This window comes from Mus musculus, chromosome 14, assembly GCF_000001635.26.
Source record: "Mus musculus strain C57BL/6J chromosome 14, GRCm38.p6 C57BL/6J".
Taxonomy (NCBI): domain Eukaryota; kingdom Metazoa; phylum Chordata; class Mammalia; order Rodentia; family Muridae; genus Mus; species Mus musculus.
The window spans coordinates 123,579,058-123,604,214 of NC_000080.6; the positions used below are offsets into that span (position 1 = coordinate 123,579,058).

Sequence of the window (25,157 nt, forward strand, 5' to 3'; positions counted from 1 at the left end):
CCAAAATACAAATCTTGGGTTTGCCTGATCCAGGTCCCAGGATGATAAAGGAACTATTGAGGTTACTGAGGGTGACAGTGTAGAGCCCTGTCTCTTTCTTATCACCACTAAAATTCCCAGACTCACAGCATCCTTATGCCTAATTTATACTAATGGATCAGGGGTTTAGCTGTGGTGCTGCAACACACTTTAGCTTTCAGGCCCCATAGTGAGTGTTCTTTTTTTCAGTGAAGCTACTCCCTAAGTATTACAGATTGGGATAAACTACCCCTCCTATACTTTCTTAAAAGTGCCTTTAACTTCGAAGGGCATTATGTTATGATTATGCTTTATGTCTACGCTCTTACTTAAGCATTAATCTTAGTGTCACAGAACATTAAGCTGTATGTTAGAAACTAAGTATTAGCATTTTACTTTAGTGACTAGCTGACTTAACTACTTTGAGCAATGACACTAAGCCTTTAAGCCTATGTTTCCTCATCTGTCAGATCGAAGATTTCTAGTTATTTAAAAATTGGGATGACTTTATTCCATTTCCACATAAAAGAAGAGCAGTCTATGCAGAGGCAGAGTGAAACAGGTACCTTGCTGTCATTTCATTTCTGTTGCTGATAAAACACCCTGACAAAAAGCAACTTGGAGAAGTTTGTTTGGATTAAAACTCTAATTTACACTCTATCCTTGAAGGGGACTTCATGCAAGAACTCAAAATAGCTCAGCTTATCATATTGCAGTAAGGAGCAAAGAGAGAATAAATGCAACCTTGATGCCTGCTTGCACAGCTACTTTCATTCTTTTGTAGTCCAGAGGGCCCTGCCTAGGGAATGATGCCCAGTAGGTCGAGATAATCCTCCATTGACATGCCAACAGGCCAACCTCATTTAGATAATTCCTTATTGAAGTTCTCTCTTCTGAGATGATCATAGGTTGCATAGATTCAACTATAAAAATTAACCTCTACAGGTGTCACAAGTGTGACTTAACCTCAAATATGCAAGATTCCCCAACACCAAGCACAGATTTGAAGGTTTTACATTTTTACATTATTTACTGATTTATGAACTTTGATGGGAGGAATATGTACTTCTCACAGTGTGCATAAGAAAGTGAAAAGTAGGCCATTCACTCCTGTCACCATGTGGAGCCTATAGCTGGAATTCATACATCAAGCTTGGTGTCAAGCAGGCAAGTGCCATTAATTACCCACTTAGCAATCTGTTCAAACTTTTCTCTTTTTGACTTTCAATGTTATCTTTCTCCACGATGTCAAACTACCATCATTCCTTATTAAAAAATGCTTTGTATTGGCCTTCTACTATCACTGCCACCTGTGAACATATGTGCTTTGCCTTATTCAGCCCTTTTCAGAAAGTGTTCATTTTTGATTCTTAGTGGGACCACTCTATTTCAGTTCAGTTATTTCTATTTCAATAATGATCATTTATTGATGGTCTACTCCTGTACCACAAAGATTGTGAGGGATTAGGTATCTGGGAAGCTATTCTTCATTTAAGAACTTTTCTGCTAAATGTGAGTTATAGGACATAAAAAGAGGGGCTACTGGACTGCATGCATCTGTTTTCATAGCCTTGGTGGTTTCAAGGAGGTGCTGAAGCACAGGTTAGAAACACCACATATGAGAATGACGTAGGGGATGGTAGGTAGGTAATAGGAAAACCTGGATGTGAGTTCCATGAATATATCAATAAGCAACAATCCTGGCAGTAGATGTATATTCTAAGATGTGGGGCTAGAAAGCCACTATGTACATAAAAGAGAAAAAGACAGGAATTAGGCTGAGGGGAAGTAAAGAAGGAGAAATTTATCATCCATTCACTGACAGCTGTAGTTCTTTCTCAACTCAGCTGTAGTGGTTTCTTGAAATTGTTTAAATATAGAAACTGCTTTCATTCCAAACCATTGTCCAACATCATACTCGGAGATGTATGGTGAGAGAGAAAGGAACATACTTTCTTCAAAGTGGTACAGTGTGACTGGCGCACTGATAACTGATTGCAACTTCTCCTAATTTGTGAAAAAAAAGTCCCAGGTCAGAACCCACTGTTTTACATGTGAGACTGCCACAAAGTTTACTTACTAGGTTTTGAAAGGATACATCTATGATACACATTTATAGACAACAATTTTGTTTGCATTTTCAACACTTTGGCTAAGTTAAGACCAAAGATACAAAGGATATGTTAACGGCTTTGATTATGTTTTATTATTTTATGTGCATGGTTGTTTGGACTGCGTGTATGTGTGTGCACTAAGTGTGTGTCTGGTGCCTTTCAAGCCCAGAAGATGGTATCAGATTTCCTGTAGCTGGTGTTGCAGATGGTTGTAAGCTGCCACATGGGTGCTAGGAATTGAACTTGGTTCCTCTGGAAGAGCAGCCAGAGCGCTTGACATCTGAGCCATCTCTCAGTCCTGATGTTGACTTCTTAGTTGCTCAAATTTGATTTGTTTTTTAAGTTACCCACAGAGGCCAAATCAAATTTCATGAAAATTCCTGAGAAGTTGTTACAGATACAAAGGAAATATCTGATACAATGAATTCACAATCAAAAAAAAAAAAAAAAGAATACTATGTAACTAAAGTATGTGTTGTTATTTACTGTATCAGTGAGGTTTCTTTTATACTCACCTTGTGGGTTCTAAGAAGAAAAATATAGAACATAATTATAGTAAATCCATATGAAAGAACTATACATGTGTGTATGTCCATGTCCACACATGAATACATACACACATATACAAACACTTTTGTATCCACAACAATTGTGAAGATGGACTCTGATATATCATGTCATATTTTTCATATTCTTAGTAGTAGAAAGGTGACATACAAACCCACCTAGCCTTCGAGGACCCTCATCCCAGGGACCCCATACCTGACTGGGGTGGTCTGTGGCAGAAAGGAAAGGGTATTCATGTCTCACTTTATTTTCCAGTTCATTTCAGAGAATCATCTGGCTTCCTTTTCATCTTTACCTCATCTTCCCTTTTCAGAATTAATCTAAAAGCCCTCCCTGAACTGGCTTGTTCATGCTGGTAGCTTTGGAAAGCCAATCCCACCCTAGAAAGCAAGGCACGTATTTGGAGAGAGAGAAATTATTTATTGATTTTGATTTTTGGAAATGTTTTAATGGTCCTTTCTAGACTTAGTAAGACTGCAAAACAAGATAAGTCATATGAGAAGAAAATAACAGTGACATCACTTCTTAATAAACAAGCAGATTTGGCACATTCTGTAGGAAACCGTTCTTTTCTGTTGAACTCACTGTTTTAGTATGAATTTTTCATTTTGTTTGTTCATTCCTAAATAGCCTACTAAGTAAAGCTATGGTAAAATATAAATGACAGTACAATACATTATTTTAAAGATATATATTAGTCATCTTATTACCTTCTTAAATATGAGGGATTTTAAGCATTTCTGCCATCACCCATGTTTTTCTCCTCTTACTACGTTGCCGGATATTTTGCTGATTTAGAAAAGACATCATGCATGACAGGAGCCAGGAGGCTGAGGCTGAGTCATAATTATGTAGAAAGCAGCCCATGAACAAAGCACAGTAGAGTCAGAGATGTAAGGCATAAGGAAACAGCCCCTGGGCAGACCAACTTCAAGATGGTCATGTGCACCTGCTTTGAGGAAACAAAGCAGCCTACCCTTCTTGACATTGAGTCTGGGTTGAGTGAGACCTGGTGTCCCTGTGCACCTGCTTGGAGGTTGGTTACAAGACAGCCTACCCTTCTTGACATTGAGTCTGGGTTGAGTGAGACCTGGTCAAGCAGCAGCTCTTCTGCTTCAAGAACTAGAAGATGACACGTGAGTTTACAAAGTGTTCCATGTGTTTTAAAAAAAGACATCTTTAATAAATGGAATTTATAAGACCAATTTCATTTTGTTCTTTAGTGTACTTGATGTATTTCTTTTTGGATCAGGAATATCAAATTTCCCCAAATCCAGCTTCACATTTTTTTCTAGTAAAACTCTTTAATGATAATTCATAAAAAAACAAAATGAAACAAAAAACTATCAGGTTCTATAAGCTGCCCCATTGAAGGACATAAGCATTTAGGATAAAATATGATAATATCAGTAATTACCCAGGAACACTAGAAATAAAGGAAATGGCTCTGGGTATTCATAGTGCACAGCACTTTTTACATACAGTAAATGGTCCAGCCAGCACAAATAACCACCTCAGCTCTTGGTTGAATTCTGCCCTCTCTAAGAAAATTTTTATATTTTTAACATTTACCTTTACTTGCCCTGAAGCTATTCTAATTGTCTCACTCCTGGGAATAAGATTTTCTTATTTTATATGAAGCCATGAATACATTTCCTTCCTCTCTCAGTTGTGATAATAAGCTGTCAGGTGAGTGTTCATCTTTGCTATTTCACCTGCTGCTTCATCTTTGCAGGTTCCTCTTTCAGCTCACAGCAGATATCTGACATCACATTTGGCATTTTGCAGCACCTGTTTCTGCCATAGGCCATTGCCCTTCTCAACTTTCTTTAGGAAATGAGCTGTTTTGCTTAGTCAAATCTCATTACTCTTTCCATAATTGCCTTAGATTGAAGTTCATTATCAGAGAGGAATCTCAGCCTTGACTGGTAATGCTGCTGAAGATGTGGCTAAGGTGTTTTTTTATATGCTTTAAGAAATGCATGTTGCTTAAAAGTAAAAGTGTGAATGACTAATTACCTCACTCTTTATCCTCTTTGACTCACAGATTAAACAAGATCCATCCCAGAGTTCAGTGGTGAGATCTTTTTTGTTTGAAAGATTTTCTATTATTAAGAAGATAGTGCATGCAAGTTAATTAGTCTAAAGCTAGAAGTCCTCACAGCACTTAGCAACATTGCTTCCTTAAGCATAACCATAGCTTACTATTTGACTCAGACATATTTATTAGATAAAATGAATTAATATTGTTTTATATGTGTACATGTGGGTACATGTGTATATGTTTATCTACATGTGTGGGGCACACATGAGTGTGTTGTGTGTGTATGTCTGTGTGAGCATGTGTGCATGTGTATGTCTCTGTGTGTGAGTGTGTGTGTGTGTGCATGTGTGTGTGTGTGCATGTGTATATATGTTCGTGTCTATGTGTGTCTGTGTATTTGTGTGCATATGTGTGTCTATGTGTGTGCCTGTGTGTGTCTATGTGCATGTACATGTGCATGTGTGTGTGTATGTCTGTATGTTTGCATATGTGTGTATATCTCTGTGTATGTATGTTTGTATGTTTGCCTGTGTGTGTGGGGGGGAATATGTGTCTGTGTGTATCTCTCCTCTCTCTCTCTCTCTCTCTTCTGTGTTTGTCTGTTTTTCTATGTCTGTCTGTCTGTCTGTCTGTCTGTCTGTCTCTGTCTGTCTGTCTGTCTCTGTGTGTCTGTCTATCTGTTTCTCTCTCTCTCTCTCTCTCTCTCTCTCTCTCTCTCTCTCTCTGTGTGTGTGTGTGTGTGTGTGTGTGTGTGTGTTGGAGGTGGTGTGTGAATGTGTATAGGTTAACACTGGGACTCTTCCTTGATTGTTCATTGGACAGGGTTTCTATCTTGAACTAGGAGTTTTTGAGTACAGTTAGTCAGTTTGTTCTGGGAATCCCCTGTCTGTGTCTTTGGTATACTAGGATTAAAAATATACCACCGTACCTGTCTGACATGCTTGTGAGTTCTGGAGATCAAAACCCTAGTCTTCAGGTTTCTATAGTAAGAGCTTTACCTACTGAGCTACCTCCCAGCTTGGAATTAATGCTACTTTTAAATGACAAATCATAGCTGTGCTTTATCTTTAAGCATAATATTACAACACACACATACATAAGTATATAGAATGAATAAATAAATCAAACTAATTAACCATGGTGGCCATTAATGTTTTTGCAGTGATACTAAAAGAGTAGTAAACTCAGTGCTCCAAGATATGCTAGTCATAAAACAGATAGTGACATTCCTCCACCCACCCGCTTCCTGGGTTCAAGGAGTGTTCATTCAAAGAAAGTCACCCTGACCCACCCTGACCATTGCTGGAACCTGCAATGCAAATGTGCTATCGTTAGGGGCTCTTAGAAACTGTCTTGAGAGTTAACAATTACCAGGTATTCCTTGTGACACCTGTGACTTTGTACTTCCTTGTGACTCTTAACTGGTATTTTTGGTATTTTCCAACAACGCCCTTCCCACCTCCTTGAGTTGTGGTTCCTTCCTTTAAATACCCCCTTATCCAGCTACTCGGGGCGCCACAGTCCTCTACCCATGCGTGGTGTATGACCATGGGCCCGAGAGCGCTCTTGAATAAAAATCCTCTTGCAATTTGCAGCAAGACCGTTTCTCGTTGGTGATTTTGGGGTGTCACCTCTCCTGAGTCAGAACGTGGGGGAGTCCTCACGTTGTGGGTCTTTCAATACATATTTGAAGTCTGCTTTCCAGTTATTTTGAATTATACAACACATTATAACTGACTCTGCTCCTGTTGCTGAAGATGAGTTCTCAAAGTTTATCATTCACATCTACCCAGAATTTTGAATCCTTTATCATCAGCTCCTTCTCTCATCAGTCCCCAGCCTCTGGTAAACACTATAATCCTTACTACTTTCATAACTTTCTAGATTCCATACATGAATGATACCATGGGCACTATATGTATGTGTATAGCTTATTTCAGTTAACACCATGCCCTGCATGTTCATTCCTATCACTGCCAACGGAAGGTAATTTTCCAGCAAATCTGCCAGACTTTATAAAGTTCCCTATGATGACCTCTGACTTTAGAATAATAGGGTGAAATGGGGTTGGTGTTTGCATTTCAGGAGGTCTTTCAGTACACACTTAGTGACAATGAGTTCTCAGCAATAGGTATAACATGGAGATGGCCATGGAGACTGAATGAACTGTCTTAAGGGCTTGAGTTTAGAAGACATTCATGTTGTTGCTTCTCGTTTGCTACAGAAATTCATACACAAGCTTAAATACTATTCAAGCTCATCTGTGTATACTTTTATTACCGTTTTATGTTCTAGAAGATTACTTAATTCACAACAGTCACACAGGACTCATTTTATGCATTTATGAATATATTTGTATGTACATGTATGCATATAAAACAAACAATGCAAATGGGTCATTGTTTGAAGAAAGCCAGGAGGGGTACTTGAGAGGGTTCAGAGGGGGAAATGAGGGTTAAGTAAAGTAATTATAGGATATTCCCAAAAGTAAGAGAAATAATTTATAAAACATTGCTCAACCTGAATCCATCCCCATGTGTGAAAGTTCTTATGCAACCACTTTCCCTGTCCCTTACTTCTGTAACTATTATCTCTCCCTCAAACAATATTTTTGGTTATTTTTCTTATCCACCTATAGAACAATCTAGATATACCCAACAGTCTCCATACTCTTGGGGAAAAAAAAAGCAAACTACAGATTTTTCTTGCTAACTCTTCTATTTCTGACTTTCTTCAATTTTCCTGCCCCTCATGTTGAATAACACACTGCTTTTCTCTTCTTTGAACACATATTTTCTACTTGTAACCATTTCCTCTGCCTTACATAGTGACTTATTTTGTTTATTTTCTCTTTCCTGTCAATTTGGGATTATTTTATTATCTGTCCAAGTAAAATATTCTATCAATCATACCTTATATAAATGGTTAATAAGTATTAATTCTGTGCTATAAGCCCTGTATTAGGGATAAGGAGATGACTATACTATAAAATTAATTCCTTAAACCTTTATTATATGTGGCCTTATGGATCTTGCAAAATAATGAGAAAATAAGACAAGAAAGAAGAAGAAAAAGAGAAAGACCAACTTGTGGAAAAAGTGATAATGAAAAGGAAGGGGGAAGGAAGAGAAAGAGGAGGAACAGTAGGAAGAGGAAGAGGAGGTGGAGGAGGATGAGGAGGAAGAAGAGGAAGAGGAGAAAGAAACAGTAGGGAGAAGAAGAGAAGGGAAAGGAGGAGGGGAAGAAGGAGGTGGGGAGAAGGGACTCCTGGGTGCTACTGGAAAGATGTTCTACACTGAAGTCAACTCCATCCCCTCAAATAACTAACTGTTGGAAAAAAGCTTTATGCAAAAGAATAATAATGGATGAAAATGACTAAATCATATTATATGCATGAATGAAACCTTTAAAGAATAATAAATAAATATCTAAATACTGTAATCTTTGTTAGTAAAATAATGAATAGTAAGCCAGCAAAAATTAAAAATTTGATACTCTCTGATGCATTATTCAGAAATAAATTAAAAGCTCCTGTTTGAAAAAAAAACTGCAAGTAACAATATGCAAAAAAAAAAATCATTTCCAAATGGCAAAACACACATGTAGAAGGAATAGAAGGAATATCAGGACAGTGGCTGGCAACATGGAGACATGAATGCAGCTGGGCTTCTAGACCCACATGATAAAGAAGCCAGAGCTCTCAGTCTGAAAGACTATGAGTTAGAAATAACCTCATGTGCAAAGCCACACTGTTCCTGGAAGTTCATTGTTAGGAAATGGATCCATTATTAGTCAATGGATCCACTGAACACAATGTAGACCATAGGAAAAAATCCACCTGCAGACTGAAAATTTGCATATGAAAAGGTGGCACCAAGCTCAGTCTTTCTAAAAGAAAACCTGTCAAGCTGTTATCAAAAGTAGTTTTACCAGTTTCTGTCCTAGTAACAGTGTCCCAGTTGGACAAATATAAGGTGTATAAATACATTTCATATCTACTGGTTGTTTTCTCATATAAGTGTGCGTGTGTGTACATATATACATAGACACAGACATTACAAAGTTTGTAACAATGGAATTCAAGCTGCTGATTAGGGTATCTGGTCAACTGTGACAGACTCACTTGTTACCAGGTTCCCTCTTAATTCCTCTCCATGAACTTAGATCCTTTTTACCAATGTGTCCTTACAGTTAATGACTCGTAATAGTGGCTGGTGGGATTGATATTTACTTCCTTTTATTGCAAGTCTAGGAACCAAACAAAGCACATCTAGTTTTAAACAGCTTCAGGAACACATCAACTGTTAATAAGAGAAAACCTGGCTAAATAAAAATGGATTATTTTAGAGTTCAAAATCTAATTGTTATCATGAAGGTCGTTCACTATGTATCCTGACTTCACCAAATCTAACGCAGAAGCATTAGACATGTGTAACTATAGAAAGGTTAGCTCATCAGAAAGACAGGACCTCTTGTGCTCATTTGCTTAATTAGACTCCTAAACTGCAGAAATGGTAAAAAAAAAAAAAAAAAAACCCTGATGGAACTCAAAGAGAAGAAGGAATTTTCTGTCATGTTGAGAAAATGCAGTGATTCTATTTTGTAATTATAGAATGAGCAGGTAAATGTCACCAAAAAAAGCAAAAATTGAGAACTTTGTGATTTTCATGCAATGGCTACTGTTTCTAGACCATATGCCACCCCCCAAAATGATCATTGCAAGGATTATTATTTAATCATAATTGAAAAAATTACATAGCAACATAAAAGTATTTAAAATTTCTCTCATAATCCCTCCCCCACCCCCCAACACACTTCTACATAACCTGCAGGTCAAGAAAGATGGCACAAGTAAAAAGAAAAAAAATTGGATTAAATAATAATTAAATACAAAACATCAAAATTTGAAGATTTACTTAGTATGGGTACTTAGAAGGAAATGTCTATCTTCAGGACCTTGCATTTAAAAGGAGAAATTATTAAAGACAGTGACATGATTCATCTGAAGAAACAAGATGAAGAGAAGTCTAGAAAACAAGAAAAAGCAAGGATAAGAGAAGGACTGGATTAGGAAAGCAAGGAAACTGCAGAGAGCATTAAAACAGACACATAGCTCTTCTGTGTGTGTGCAAGAAAAGATACATAAACGTTCCAAGTGGAGCTTAAAAGGAAATAAAAATATAAACCACTAAGATCAGGATTGAAACATGGCTGATTCCAACAGATCCAACAACTATTTGAAGGATAACCAGAAAATATTTTATAAACATTAGGCCAGTGTTGACAAGTTAAAAAATAAGTAGGTTCTGTTGAAAACAAAATTTGGCACACCTTACAGAAAAAGATTAAATATTAAAGTGCTAATTCTATTTCATTAATAATGTAAAAATCTCCTCACCCCTTCCAATACTACCACAACAAACCAAAGCAGCCTTGGAGAGTTTCATTCATGGATTTAAAAAAAGATGAAAGCAAGGAGTCTATCAATCTCACATTCGTCTTGGGACACACTAGTCTAACTCTGTGGGTTATAAATGAATAGAGAGTGGGAATCTGGGAGTGTGTTGGGTTTAGAAGGGCAGCTGGAGGGTGAGAGTCCTGGTAAATGTATATAAATTTTCCCATAAAAACCATAGGATCAGGTATGGGGGAAAGGGGACAGGAGAAAAGCCCAGAGGGCCAGAAGAATGAATGGAAATATGTAGCATCAGAAGGTGAGGGGTGGGAGACCCCCACCAGAGACCAGGGAGATAAGAGATTCTCAGGACTCTGGGAGTGACCTTAGATAATATGCCCAACAGTGGGGAGAGGGATCTCTTAGAGTCCACCTCCAATAGATAGACAGGGCCTCAAGTGGAGGGACTGGGTTAATAAGCCACAGTTAAAAACTCTGACCCAGAATTGTTCCTGTCTAGAACTGTAGGGACAGAAATGGGGAAGAGACTGAGGGAAAGGCGGTCCAGTGACCAGCCCAATTAGGGGGACATCAAGGCCTGACCCTATCACTGATGCTATAGTGTGCTTACAGTCAGGAGCCTAGCTTGGCTGTCCTCTGAGAGGCCCAACAAGCAGCTGACTGAGACAGACACAGATACTTATACCCAACAATTGGACTGAAGCTGGGGACCCCTGTGTTTGAACAGGGAAAAGGCTTGAAGCTGAGGAGGAGAGTGACCCCATAGGAAGACCAGCAGTTTCAATTAACCCAGAAGACCCCTGGGAGCTCCCAGAGACTGAGCCACCAAGCAGGCAGCATACACTAGCTGGTGGGAGGCCACTGACACATGTATAGCAGAGGACTGCCTGGTCTGGCCTCAGTGGGAGAAGATGCACCTAAAATCCTTGAGAGACTTAAGGCCCCAGGAAGTGGAGAGACCTGGGGGTAGGGGAGCATACTCGGAGACAGGGGGAGGAGGAATGGGATGAGGAACTATGGGAGGGAAACCAGGAGGTAGAGAATGGTTGGATTGCAAATAAATAAAATAATAATGATAATAGAAAATTTCAAAACTACAAAAAGTATTTTAAAAGTAAAGTAGGAAGAAATATTTCTCATTTATATTTGAAGATAATTTTTCTGGACTAATAATATTTCTCATGAACAAAAATGTAATAATAAATTTCATGTATATTATATATTACATATAGTACATATACTATATATAGTATATACATGTATATATCCCTATATATACGTATGTATATATATATTACATATAAGCTTTTATATGTCAACAAAACCTCAATATGTGATTAAACAAAAGAGGAATAGAATTGTGATATTAAAGAAAATAATATATTCAGAAAACTAAATTTTAATTATAAAAGTTGCCCTTTGTGTCTATTTATGGCTCTTATGTATACGCATGTCTGTGATGGTTTGTATATTCTTGGACCAGGCAGTGGCATCATTTGGAGGTGTGGACTTGTTGGAATAGGTATGACCTAGTTGGAGTAGGTGTGTCACTGTGGGTGTGGGCTTAAGATCCTCACCGTAGTTACCTTGAAGTCAGTCTTCCACTAGCAGCCTTTGGATAAAGATGTAGAACTCTCAGCTCTGCCTGCGCCATGCCTGCCTGGATGCTGCCATGCTCCCACCTTGATGATAATGGACTGAACCTTTGAACCTGTAAGCCAGCCCCAATTAAATTTTATTTTTTATAAGATTTGCCTTGGTCATGGTGTCTGTTCACAGCAGTAAAATCCTAACTAAGACAACGTCATTATATCCTGCGTCAACAAGAAACAACTAAACTGGTGTGAAATTCTTATGAAGTTCCATTAAGTGGTAAAAACTAACTCCTTTTGTCACTGTTCATAATCAAAGAGCACACACACTCCTTTAAACCCAAGACATACTTGAATGTAAATGTGATATGACTGTATATAATTACTAAATAAGGGTAAAATGGGCCAGCCAAGTGGCTCAGAGAGTAAACCCACCTGACTCCCATCCCTTGAACCCACATGATGGAAGGAGAGATCTGACTAGAACTGATTCTCCAGGCTGTCCTCTAACATCCATGGGCATGTTGTGGCACATGTATGCCCCACCCAACCACACAGATAAATAAAGAATAATAAAGGTAAAAACAAGCATATTTGCAAAGAGGTTTCTGATGTTTCATATATAACCAGTAAAAATACACTGAAATTTTTGGCGAATTATTCTGTCATTTTAATTTTTGAAAGTCTTATGTATACTTGCAGAAAACAATCTATATACAAGTCATAGAGGAATAACCTGAGACATTTACATAAGCTAAAAGTATTGAGTTTGAACCAATTTTATTATTATTTATATAATGTAATCCTCTGTGTGTGTGTGTGTGTGTGTGTGTGTGTAAATATTCTCATGTATTCACTTAGCTGTGGTTTAAGGAAAAAATAACCTCCAAATACAAAAACAAACAAACAAACAAACAAACCAGGAGTTATAAAAGCTTCAAGGTTTTTTAAAAGTCTAACTGTTTGCTGATGGCTTTTAACACAAACATAACTGAGACTCTTTTACAATTCAACAAGGCAGTATCAGTTTATATTCTATGATCCCAATGGAGACTTTTGTTTAATGTAATTTGTGAGTCTTTTGTTTGTAAACAGGTCCATCCCTCCTCAAAGACATGAATAGAAACAGTAAAAGGCAGCTAGCTCAGTGTTCTTTATATCTTGTAGTTGGGACTATTGAACATCTGTGGGCTGAATGTAGAATCCCAAGCTCAGATAACCAGTCAACACCTAGTGTATACCACTTGTAACATGTGCCTAGGGGCTAGCCATCAGCTCTGCTCTTTCCTCCTATCACTCTGTATTGGTGCTGGTCTTCATGATAGGTGTTCTGCAGGAAAGCAAACTCTACATGGTGATGTACCATGCACCAGCTATATGTCCCTCTCACGTGCTATATGTTAATCTCCAGCCTTGAGATACACCTGGAAATGTTACTGACATCAGCCAGGACTTTTAGGAAAGGATGACCAGTGGTATTACTATAAGAACGAGAGTTTTATTTTCTTTAACAAACTAATACCATGGATATCTTCCAAAGTTTTGTTAGCTTTTGAAGTGGGCCACAGTCCCCATTTGGCCATACTCTGAAAGGTTTGTCTTTGTTTAATATTCATTACAACCAGGTTATATATTTTGATATGGCTTGCTATGAACATTTGTCTCAAAGTTGGACAAAATAACACTAAACTGGCAAAGAATAAAGAACACAAAATACCCAAAACTTATTTTTAAAGCATGTAACAATTTCACACACACACACACACACACACACACACACACACACACACACACACACGCATGTGCACGCAGGCATGTCCTTGTTAATCACCTAGACTTAAAGTGTAGCTAAGAAACAAAAAACAAAACTTACCCTGGCTTTGTGTCATTGACTACACAGTGGTAGGTAAATGTTCCAAACATTTGAACTCCTAAAATCCCATACAGAAGAAGGAAGAAAAGGAGGAAAATGGAAACACTCCATATTTGTTCTCCTGACCGCCTAAGGGAAAGAGAAAAGTTATATAAAATAAATTAAATCCCCCCCTAGCCCCCAGCTTTCATAAACACTCTCCCTTAATGTATGCACCAAGCTGTGCTTACTTTAAAATGTTTGTAATTCTTGTCCTTGGCAGTTCGAATCGGAAATAAATCCTGAAAGCCCGGATCATAATGAGTGGCCGTGGGATCCGCAGCATGCCCCAAGGTGACATCTGATCAACTATGTCAGCTATTTCAAACACCTACATGAGAAGAGATGTACAAGCTTAGATTTCCCCTTAGCACTACTTACTGCAGGGAATGTATAGGCAACACAAAAATGTGTGCCCTGTTGAATTTAGCCTTACATTGTATTCCATCAACAAATAAATCTCTACATTATAACTACTTTAAGAGAAACAAATATATAAACTAATGAAACGCCCTTAATCTCCATTTTCTAATTCTTCAAGTCATAGTTTTATCATGAAATAAAGTGCCGACTTTTGAGTTGTTTCTCACTAGTAGTGTCTTTGAATATCTAGAAAAATAGGAAATGTTGTAAAATATTATTGAAATATGGAAAATGACCACTTCCTAGCAGAAGCAAACTAATAACAAAAATCTGCTCACCTACATACAGTAGTTTATTATACAGAAACAGTGTATAAGCACACGAGGTGAAATCAGGCCACAGAGATGTGCACTTCATAAGAATGAGGAATGACAGCTAATCAACACCCACTAGGAACAGTTGGAAAGATGTAATGCATATCTTTTATTCTGAATTTTCATTATTAATTAATTGTGTGTATGTGTGTGCACATGTGGAATATTGCACAAATAAGTGGTCAGAGACAGATACCCTAAGTCAGGTTTTACCTCCCACTATGGAAATCACAGGAATCTAACTCAGGATGTCAGGCTGAGTGGCAAGTGCCTTTAGGTGATGAGCAATCTCACGGACAATCTGTATTTTGAATTTTTTAAACAAAGAATAGAAGAACGGGGATGTGACTTATATCAAAGTTTAACAATAATGCATCGATCATTTATTTTTTGTTAGAAACATAAATCACATGATTTCTTAGTAGAATCAAACTAATAAATAAATAAAATCAGCTAGTAGCATAATGACTTGTCTTAAGTATAAAATTGTGACTGCAAAGATATAGGAGACTGAATTAGAGTATTGTCCATTAAATCCTCTGTTACAGCTTTTTTCATACATGCTTTCTGTTTACTATCATAAGGCACTTTTTATTGTAATGTATTTGGTATTGACTAGTATCTTTATAAATATTAATAGCTTAATCTGTTTTAATGAGTATATAATCATATAGTAACCTGAACTTACAATTTTTAAATTCAATTTTTGACTTAAAAGTTAGATATCTCACTCCAAATCTTTTATTTTATTTCAGTGACAGCATGCTTATAGTTTTTTTTAAAAGAATTACCTTTAATACTGATATTAATTTCTGCGAACTCAAAAGTGTAATCAACATTAAAATCTGAGAATTTAAATATTGCAATTAGAGTTTTCTATCCATGGACATGTAAACTAAACAATGTAAGAAATTATACAGCCACATTTGAAATGCATTCCTTAATGTTTTACTTAAACTTTGAATGCAAGATAATGCTAACTTAAAAAAAAAAACCCAACTCTCTGTTATTTGAACACATTTAATTACCTGTAACACAAGAGATACCCAAAGGCAAAAGACCATGAATCCATCAAAAACACACCAGCGATCCTTCACATAGGAGCTATCACCCTGGAAATAAATTCCATATGGATTGTCAGGCAAAATTTATTAATGTATAACATATTATATACATATATATTTATGTATGTATATGTGTATATATGATGGAAATAGTCAAAGCCATCAACAGTTTTTTTTTTTATATCACAATGGAACAAACTTTTAAAAGGGTATTTTTAGAATTTTAAAATGTTATATTTTTAGGCAAATTGTTGATGAATCATGAGAACTTGAAAAACTTTGAGTTCAGGATGTTAAAAGGAAAGCATCTATTCTTTTATCTTCATAAACCCAAAAAGTAGTAACAGAGGCTAATGAGCGCTTTGGGTCCCAAGACAGTGTCTGACTCCTAAGCCTCAGAGCACACTATAGCAACAGAAAGCCTTTAAAACTGCTTTACCAATCACTGCTAGCACGGAAAATAACTGGTAAAAGTTACCAGGCAGTAACTGTGAAGGAGGAAATTTCCTTAATTTGCAAGGAAAAGATATGTTGACCTTAATTGTGCAGATACTGTCAAAGAAAATGAAGACTTACTGCTCTTATTATTAATAGGGCCTGTATCCTAAGGTTAGGATGTACATTTCAATAAAATGATATTTGAAAAGAGAATTTCCCTCTGGAATAACAAAGTGTCAATAAAAATTGAGGGCAGAGAGGACTTGGGCTCTGGGCAGAAATTGTCATGCTAGTGAGGGAAGAGATGAGTTATTCAATACTTGTCTGTCAGTTTGTGTAAAGGTAAACAGTTGAAGGCTGCAGATCGATTATCCAGTGTAAGAAACTCTCTGAAAGTGCCTTGCAAATATTTAACAAGGAGAGGTGGAGGGATATATTTTGCAGTCATGAATGATATGCACTGCTAGCTTCATGAGCGTGTGATTTATTGCCTTATCTTCCCAGAGCCCATCTGTTGGGATGTCTTAGCATTATTATTTATTACTCTGACAGTGTTTAGTAGATGAATGCTACTTTTATCTAGATCTACTGCCAGATAAGACAGCCCTGGGACTCATTTGAAGAATTCAGACTGCAGTACTTGTGATGACCTTCAGCACATCAAATACGTTATTTGATTGGTTGACCTTTCTTTTAGGGATCTGGTCAGTAAGAATACTTCTTAGGGGAGAGATTGAGGGAGGCAGCTAAAGAACTTCTCAGGCACAAATTAGATACTATTGTTCATGGATGAAATTACCTCGCTCTTTTCTGACCAAAGAACATAATAGGAACTCTCAGCACATACAAGGCCCTAAAATAGACCACCTGATTCTTCACAAATTCTTGCCAGCTGCTGCCTGAGCACAACCTATCTGCCACTTCCTACTCCTCAGGCCTCTCCAAAGTACCACCTGCTCTGTGTGTGTGTGTGTGTGTGTGTGTGTGTGTGTGTGTGTTTGTAAACACATAAATAGATCATACTCAATCACTCAATCTATATAATGTTACATGTATGTATATCTTTTCAGGGATGACCATTTAAAAAAGAGCAAGGAGGGCTATATGGGATAATTTGGAGGGATGAATGGGAAGGGAAAATGGTGTAATTATAGTATATTCTCAAAAAAAGTAAAAGAAATAATAAAAGTAGAAGTACCTTCTCCATAACAATGGTAATCTGTGGCTTTAGTTCTGTAGGTGGCACAATGCACTCAACCCTAGACTCATGCTACTTAGAGCAACTAGCTCCTTTACAGGCATCAAGGGATATAAGGCTGTGTACAGTATAAAATGTAACTAACTTTAAAAATATTCTCATGTGACAAATCTCTACCAAATTTTGGAGTTATGCTCTTTAAAATTTTCAACCTCAATAAAGTAAAAAATACAGTGTATTTGGACATTCATAGAAATATATTACTGAGTTGATTAAAATATTTGATGTACTTAAATGACAAGAAGACACTCACCTTGACAATTCCCCGTATGTGCATCTTTGCTATCATTTCTGCAGTGTAGAGGAACATCAATAAAGTGTCCAAGGTGAAGGTCACATACTGAAGAGGAGGATAGTGCTCAAAGGTCATAGGTGTGTTCATGCACACTGAGATGACGCTGATGATGGCACAGATGCGCAGCAGAGAGTGCACCCACTGCCACAGAGGCCAAAGTTACTTTGTGACATTATGATCTGAGACCTTTGACTTGTCTTAGAAAACACACTATTTGGAAAACATAACAATTAGGTAGTGCTTACTTCTCAAAGCAACTTACTTTCCACATGAACATACCAGGGTTCTGAAGTTTAAGAAACATCCCTGAAATGAAACATTAATAGAGCTATACACAAGGTTAACTTGAAAGCTATCAGATCACTTTGTGTGAAATTTCTGTTCTACTACATAATGTAGCAGTTCACTCACAATGAACCTTGATGTCACATTTTTTTCTTTTGTCACTATGAAGCACCCAGAACTAGCAGCCATGTTCTATTTAATGTAACTTTCCTAAAACATTACAGAATAGTCTACCATATCAGATCATAAATGATTTTTAAATGGACTGATATAGAGCATTCCTATATGTACAATTTTAAGAAATGTATCACTATAATTTCCCCACACAAAAAAATTTTGGGGCCAGTGAAATTTGGCTTTCCATACAAGCCTGGGGACTTGAGTTCAATCCCTGTTACCCACTGTTAAAGAAGATAATAAACTTTGAAAAGTTGTTTTCTGATCTCCACACATCTACCTGCACAGAAACACACACACACACACACACACACACACACACACACACACACACACACAAATAAAATTTAAGTCATTTAAAATCATTTCTAAAATTATCCTTGCAGAAAAATGATAATGAGCGAAGCTATGTCTTTTTTTTTCCAGAGAAAACAGTTTGTACATATTTAGCCTAGAATTTCTTTTAAAATTTAAAATTACTTTTGTGCAATTCTAGATACACATTTGATGTCTAAAGATTTTAATCAATCCCAAACTAAGTAGAAAAATCAACAATGGCTATTATATTTAATATATCCCCATACAATCTTTCATTATAAAAGTAATACCTAGGATAAAAAACATTAATTTCATCTATATGCTAACGTCCCAGAATTAATGTTGCTACTGGATTACTCAGCGGTGCAGTTTTCAAACATAATTAAAGTGTTATTTATTGACTACTACCTTGGATATACATATGTGTGTATCTGTGTATATGTTTGTGGTCATATTAATTCACTAATTTTATACTCCTGTTTCAGAGGTATAGTTTGATAATAGAAGGATCATGTGCCTCCATAAACCAGCAAGCCCTTAAGCTGAAAGTGAATGATTGACAGAACTTTGAGAAGACTCAGACAGACCCTGTAGGGTAAAGTGTGGATTCTAATTTTGACAAAGTATAAAACTATTTACATAAAAACATAGTCCCAGAAATTCCATAGCACAGAAGACACATACATTTCAATGTATTTTAAGGGTTGAAATTCTCATATTTTTAAACAGGAAGTTCAAAAAAAAAAAAAAACCTATGTCAGAATGTAAATTCAACCCTATCTGCATTTCCCCATATCAAGAATCTAATTACCAGGAGATTTAAAAGATGGGTTATTTCACAATAAATTGTCTTTAGTCTTGAAGATTTTTAATTAATCATTAGTAATTTCAGTTAGTGCCTCTAGGGTTACACATAAAATTCCATCTTCCAACGTTCTTAGAATGTTGTGAATGAGAGCATTATCAGGAACTTTACTATTCTAGTCTGGTTAGTTCTCTGCATATGAATAGAAGAACTGCTATGCATCCAAAAATGCTGGGCTCTGGGCATATGCAAAAAGAATTATAGGCAACACATAACCACTTTGTAGAAAAAGTAGTATACATGATGAATGCATTTTCCCCTCAATATTGGTCCCCACAGAGGGTACCCAAATATGAGGAACAGGGTACCTTCCACAAATGAGTAATGCTTGTATAGTTTACATATATACTCTGGTATAGTTTAAACCATCTTAGGATGATTCATAACACTTAAAATTATGTACAATTCTGTTGTACTAATCACTTTCTGAAAAACTTAGAAGGGAAAATACACACATGTACACTACAGATCCAAGTTCTTCTCAAATATTTCCATCCTGTGGTTGATCAAAAGTGACTACAGAACAGAGGGCTATCTCTGTGTATGTCTGCATGTGTACTTATATTTATAGATAAGTCTAACATTGGATAAGTGGAAAGAAGAAAAGTTCATTCTGTCTGTCTGAGGAAGTGGCAACGAGGAGGATATGAAATCCAGGTGGCCCTAATGGACAAGGGGGATTTGGCTTATTAAAGGAGATGTGATGGGACCTTAAGAGCCAGACCACATGCATAAACGATACTAATACGGATAAGTCAAACAGTACAGGATACCAGAAGATGACTTCTAAGGCTCCAGTGGATGATATAGAGACACAGGAAAGAGTGGTTGCTGGCCAGGAGAGAGCCTGCTCACAAAGAGCTGTCAATGTAGTGCCAACACGTTTTAATTTAGAGTAGGAATCCCAGGGATGTTTCAACAATTATAAAGTAGAAGGATATCATCAGAGAGCATAATATACAAAGACACACGAGCCTGCTATGAAAGTCTCCCAGGAGCAGGCTAATGAAGCTTAGGAGGAAACCAGCCTGGCCATCTTTGTCTTGCTTAGGGGAGGAGAAGGCACTGGGAGGGCCTCAGGTCAATTTGCTTCATTATTTAAACTATGAGTTTAAGAATGAAGTCATTCCTACTTTGCTGTGTGGAGCTGAATTCCCAAGACTTAAGAGTAAACTCCCTGGTTCATGCAGTGATGAATGGCATAGCAGCTCTTCCTCTCACACTCAGCATCCATGAACTTGTAAGACACTAGGCACATGTTCGGAGTCACAAGATTTGAATCAAAGTAAAGACTATTCAAAAACGGATACTCTTTCTATAACCTTATCCACCTAAGTATATCACAGTTGAACATGATAAAGATTGCATGTAGTTAAGAGTAGTAACTCATCTTGAGTCATCCTGGGAGTGCTATTATCTCTACATTGTGTGATCTGAGGATAGTGTATACAGAGCAGGGTGAGGCTGGGATGGTAAAATACAGACTCTTGTACCATCTTTCTATGGGAGACATTCATAGCAGCCCCTCATCTTTTCAATTTGAATCATATCCAAACCAATCACCAGACTCCAGGACTCATTCAATTTCCACTGCAACTCAGTTAAAAGCCAAAGAAATATGAGTTTTGAATTAAATTTTCCTTATATCAACATGTGCTTCTCCAAGCTTCAGAAAGGTGACTTACTGGCTTATTAATCCAGAGTATGTCAGCATTGTCTGACAGAGATTCATCAGGACCAAAGTCAGTAACTGGCTGGGCTTCCACCCTGGAACTCTGCTTTCTTTTGAGCATGCTGAAGTTAGCTTTGGGAGGCAGGTACAAAACCACAGTCTGGTGAAAAAAGAAAATAGAAAGCCTTATTAGCCACCTAACCTACTTCCTTTCCCACCAAAAGTATTGAGTCTTCATGCATGTGTTATGCAGTGGTAGATCATACACATTGCTCTATGGTACTGTATGTGACAAAGGTACATATCTAGATAATAGAAAAAGAATGAGATAGAATTGATATAATAAATCCAATTTTTCTCTTCCAATCTAATAGAAAACCTTATGTATTTGATAAATATTTAGAGACAGCTGGTGTAAAACAACCAGAACAAAATGGCTTGTCTCATAGGAAACACACACAGATTACTAGAAATTTCTTTGCTCTGTGAGGCTGTAACCATGATCACAACAATAGGTATTTTCCCTACTATTTTAATATGCTATTTACATGTCTCTATTGTTCCAGTCATATTCCAAAACGACCTCTTATTCTTCTCCAAAAAGCTGAAGGCCACAGAGAAAAGGGAGAGAAACTCCAGCAGTTGGAAGCTTTGTCATTTTTGATTGCAAGGACCATCTAAAGTTGACTTGCTTTTCTAAAGCCAAATCTTCATCAATTGCACTAAAGTCAACTTCATCAACTGTACACACACACACACACACACACACATACACACACCATCTACAGATGTTGCTACTACCTTCTAAAATTAGCCACCACTTAAGAAGGGCCTACTATCCATTAAATGACAAGAGAAGCATGATATAAGGACTGTGTTCAAGACTCAGGTGACAAAATGGGGTCCTGTGTCTGCTGGGGATAGGACCTCTGCACAGCAGAGGCAGAGAGTTTGACTGTGTAGACCCCAGGCCACTTGGTGGGCGTTGGACTGTCAGAAGCTGCAGGATCCAGCTCTGGGGGTGAGAAAGGCACAGTCTGAGGTCCCTGGGGACCTGCTGGACCACAGACACCATTGGGTACCGCAAAAGAGCCAGTTCTGGGGTCCCTGGGCCGCACAGAGGCCAGGCACGTCAGGTTCTCACTCTGGGACATCCCAGACACCATTGTATGTGGCAGAAGAGCTGAGAACAGAGTGGGGCAGAAGGGAAAGGGGCAGGCAGGAGAGAGCTCTCACAGGTTCAGGTGGGGAGGAGAGAATCTGGCTAGCTCAGGCCACTTGCTCAGCAGGAGGCTTGGGTTGGTGGTGGCTGTGGCTGGAGTGCAGGGAGGCCTCCGGGCAGGAGGTTAGACTTGTGGCTCTTTAAAGGGAAACCTGCTCCATTTTTCCAGCACAGTGGGTCCTGGTGAGAAGAGGCAGTCCTTGGTTTTAAGGCATTTGTTGTAGAAAGGCAGAGAGATGGAGAGAGTAGGGAAGTAGAGGCTGGCCATAGCCATGTGGAGAGAAGGGGGAAGGGAATGGGGAGAGGGGGAGCAGGAGGGCAAGAGAATAAGAGCTAAGAGAGCAAGCAGCTCCTTTTATAGTGAGCTGGGCCATCCTGGCTATTGCCAGGTAACTGTGGGGGTGGAGTCCAGACAGAATACCAGGAGCTTGGGGCATTGCCTATGGCCACATACCTCTCTGCAGGGGGGTGGGGAGGTGTGAGGGGTGTGGGAGGCTGTAGCTGCAACAGGAGGTGTGGCCAAACACCTGCTGTTCCTTAGGTTCACAGGGGTTTCAGTTCTGTGCTCTTGGGGACCAGGCTGTGCACAGCTCACTGTCCCACACCTTCAGACCAAAGTAATACACCTTACTTGATTAACATACACTGAGCTTTCTTTATCTGTTTCTGTTTTTTTTAGTCAGGGTTTCAGTCTATAGAACTGGCTTGCATGGAACTCATTAAGTAGAAGTTTGGCAATCCTTACTTCTGTTTTCATTTCTTTGCAAAATTGTATACAATACAACCAGCACATTGAGTTCAGCCTTTTACAAATGTGGCCCCACACTGAGATGTGAATGCTTTCAAGACTTAAACAAGAAGGATAAGATGGGATTGAGTGTTAAAGAGAGATGATTATGTGATGAGTTTTGCACAAGTATCTTTTGGTGCATTTAGTAGTAGCATTTTATTGAATTTTAAAATTGGTCTGACAGGAAAAACAAAGCATATTTTGGGGGTTGTTGCTGTTGCTTTTCAATTTTGTTTGTTTGTGATTGGGTCTATATACTCTTGCTTATATAGAACTTGTTATATAGACAAAGCTAGCCTCAAACAGTCAATGTTCCTGATGACTCTGTCTCTCAAATACTGGGAGACAGGAGTTCACCATCATGCCTGGTTCAGAAGAGATACCTTGATGTTTTTTGGTATGCATAAGAAATTCCAGCCTTAGCCGGGCGTGGTGGCGCACGCCTTTAATCCCAGCACTCGGGAGGCAGAGGCAGGTGGATCTCTGAGTTCGAGGCCAACCTGGTCTACAAAGTGAGTTCCAGGACAACCAGGACTATACAGAGAAACCCTGTCTCGAAAAAACCAAAAACAACAAAAAAAAAAAACAAGAAATTCCAGCCTTGAGACAGGTGACAACTTGACTAATGGTATCTAAGCAGACTTGAGATTGAAAACAAGTCAAGTATGATTGTAAAGACTCAAGTATCCACGGCCATGGAGTGCTCAGCACTCTTAGGAGCACAACTGAAGGCAGGAGACAGCAATGGTGATGCTAACTCAGGAAAATGTAGCCATTTCAGTACCAGGAAAATCCACTTACTTACTGCCTGCTACTCCAGGGAATTGGAGAAAAAAAAACTCATCAAGGACAATGTGTTTCTCCCCTTAGATAGAAGAGGAACAAAACTCATTTGCAAGGGGTATAAATATATGCGCTTGCAATTTTCACTGGGAAAGAAAGCAAAATACAGTCCAGAACAAGACATTTTGAATATGCTTCTGTGTGTTTGAGGGTCTACTGTCCTTTATTATATGTTTCTCCATCCATCTGAGAAGCTGACTTTCCCCAACCCTCCCATTCCCAGAGGAAATCAAGCTACTTGTCTTTAAAGTGTGCCTAGGTAGTTCCAAGCTGTTGTTACTTTGAAAACTTAATTTAGAGATGGATTTTGCAGTAGGTTTCACTAATTACTTTTATTTTACATAATTTGAGTTAGGGACTCTTGACATCCCACGGAAATGTATGCAAAATATTCAAATGACACTTATTCTCTGATTTACTGTGAGGTGGGGGTAGGTGACATCTGGTAGCCTTAACTTGAGATGTCTCTTAAATGACAGGCTCCTACTTATTCAGACAGTGGTTGCAAAAATATTTTTTAAATCCTTTAAAAAGACAAAGGAGGAAGAAAGTGATTCTATGAAGGCATTCAAATATCAGACAAAGAATTTTAGAGAAATCTAGCCCCTATCACTTTTCCACAGAGACAGAAGAGATTGATGGGTGTGAATTCCATGCACCTTTTATTACCAATATTCTACCTGAAGAAGAATCGACTTTTGACTAATCTACAGAAATATACATAATTTATTTTTAAGTATCCAGTTGGCTATACAGTTAGATTATAAGTGAATGACACCAGCTGTCTGTCACCTCATTGATGTTCTCTACAACCTCTGCTAACACATCACCAAGTCTGACAGAGTCCATGAAATAATCTGTCCAAACTCCAAAGAATCTACACACACATTAAAACTTATCATGGAGCTTCAGAATCACTGGAAGTTTGATTTGAAGTTTGAAACTTACTATTTCAATAATATTGAGTAGTAAGTACATAAAATACTCAAGCAATAAGTCATCATGATTAATGCACATATGATGTCACAGAGAATGAGGTGACACGTACAGGGCCCATGCGGATCTGCACCAGATGGGGTCCTAGAGCTTAAAGGAGAAGTGAGCATATGCCTCATCTCTAACCCAGAAGCAATATCCAATTGGTAACCACCTGCAAATAAAAATTTAATTTCTTGTTAGAGAGCATCACAGCAGAAACAATTTACTCTTAAGGGCAGGCTGTATACAGCAGTAGATGGCCAACAGGAAACAAACTCAGAGGCAATTCTAGAGGTTTCTTGTCTCATAATTTTGTGTCAGGGCTTTTTCCTTTTCTTAAATGTAATTTTATTATTATCCCTTAGAGGTCTGTTTGTTTTCTAATGGAAAACAGAAAGGGATGAATCCAGATTTGGGGGTGGAGGTGAGGAGGTTCTGGGAGGAGTAACAGAGGGAAAAAACATAATCAGGATATGGTATATGAGAAAAACAATTTATTTTAAATAAAAGAAAAAATATTCAAGCAATAAAATGAATTCAAATCACAAATGC

General features: G+C 37.9%; 1 protein-coding gene across 7 annotated transcripts in view; it reads right to left on the reverse strand.

The window, feature by feature from the left end:
- The window catches only part of Nalcn (sodium leak channel, non-selective), a 351,653-nt gene that overhangs the window by 303,380 nt on the left and 23,116 nt on the right, over nt 1-25,157 (reverse strand). For 3 of the 7 annotated variants that reach the window (XM_017316063.2, XM_017316064.2, XM_017316062.2), the window contains exons 1-6: nt 24,676-24,772; nt 20,786-20,932; nt 17,414-17,596; nt 15,429-15,512; nt 13,855-13,994; nt 13,625-13,753 (exon numbers count right to left, since the gene is read on the reverse strand). In XM_017316063.2, coding sequence (XP_017171552.1) covers nt 13,625-13,753; nt 13,855-13,994; nt 15,429-15,512; nt 17,414-17,596; nt 20,786-20,932; nt 24,676-24,684 — 692 coding nt within the window. In that variant the 5' untranslated portion in view covers nt 24,685-24,772. Of the gene's footprint in view, nt 1-13,624; nt 13,754-13,854; nt 13,995-15,428; nt 15,513-17,413; nt 17,597-20,785; nt 20,933-24,675; nt 24,777-25,157 lie in introns of those variants that run through there. The other 4 variants (XM_011245094.3, XM_030247866.1, NM_177393.4 and 1 more) reach the window with 2 other exon arrangements.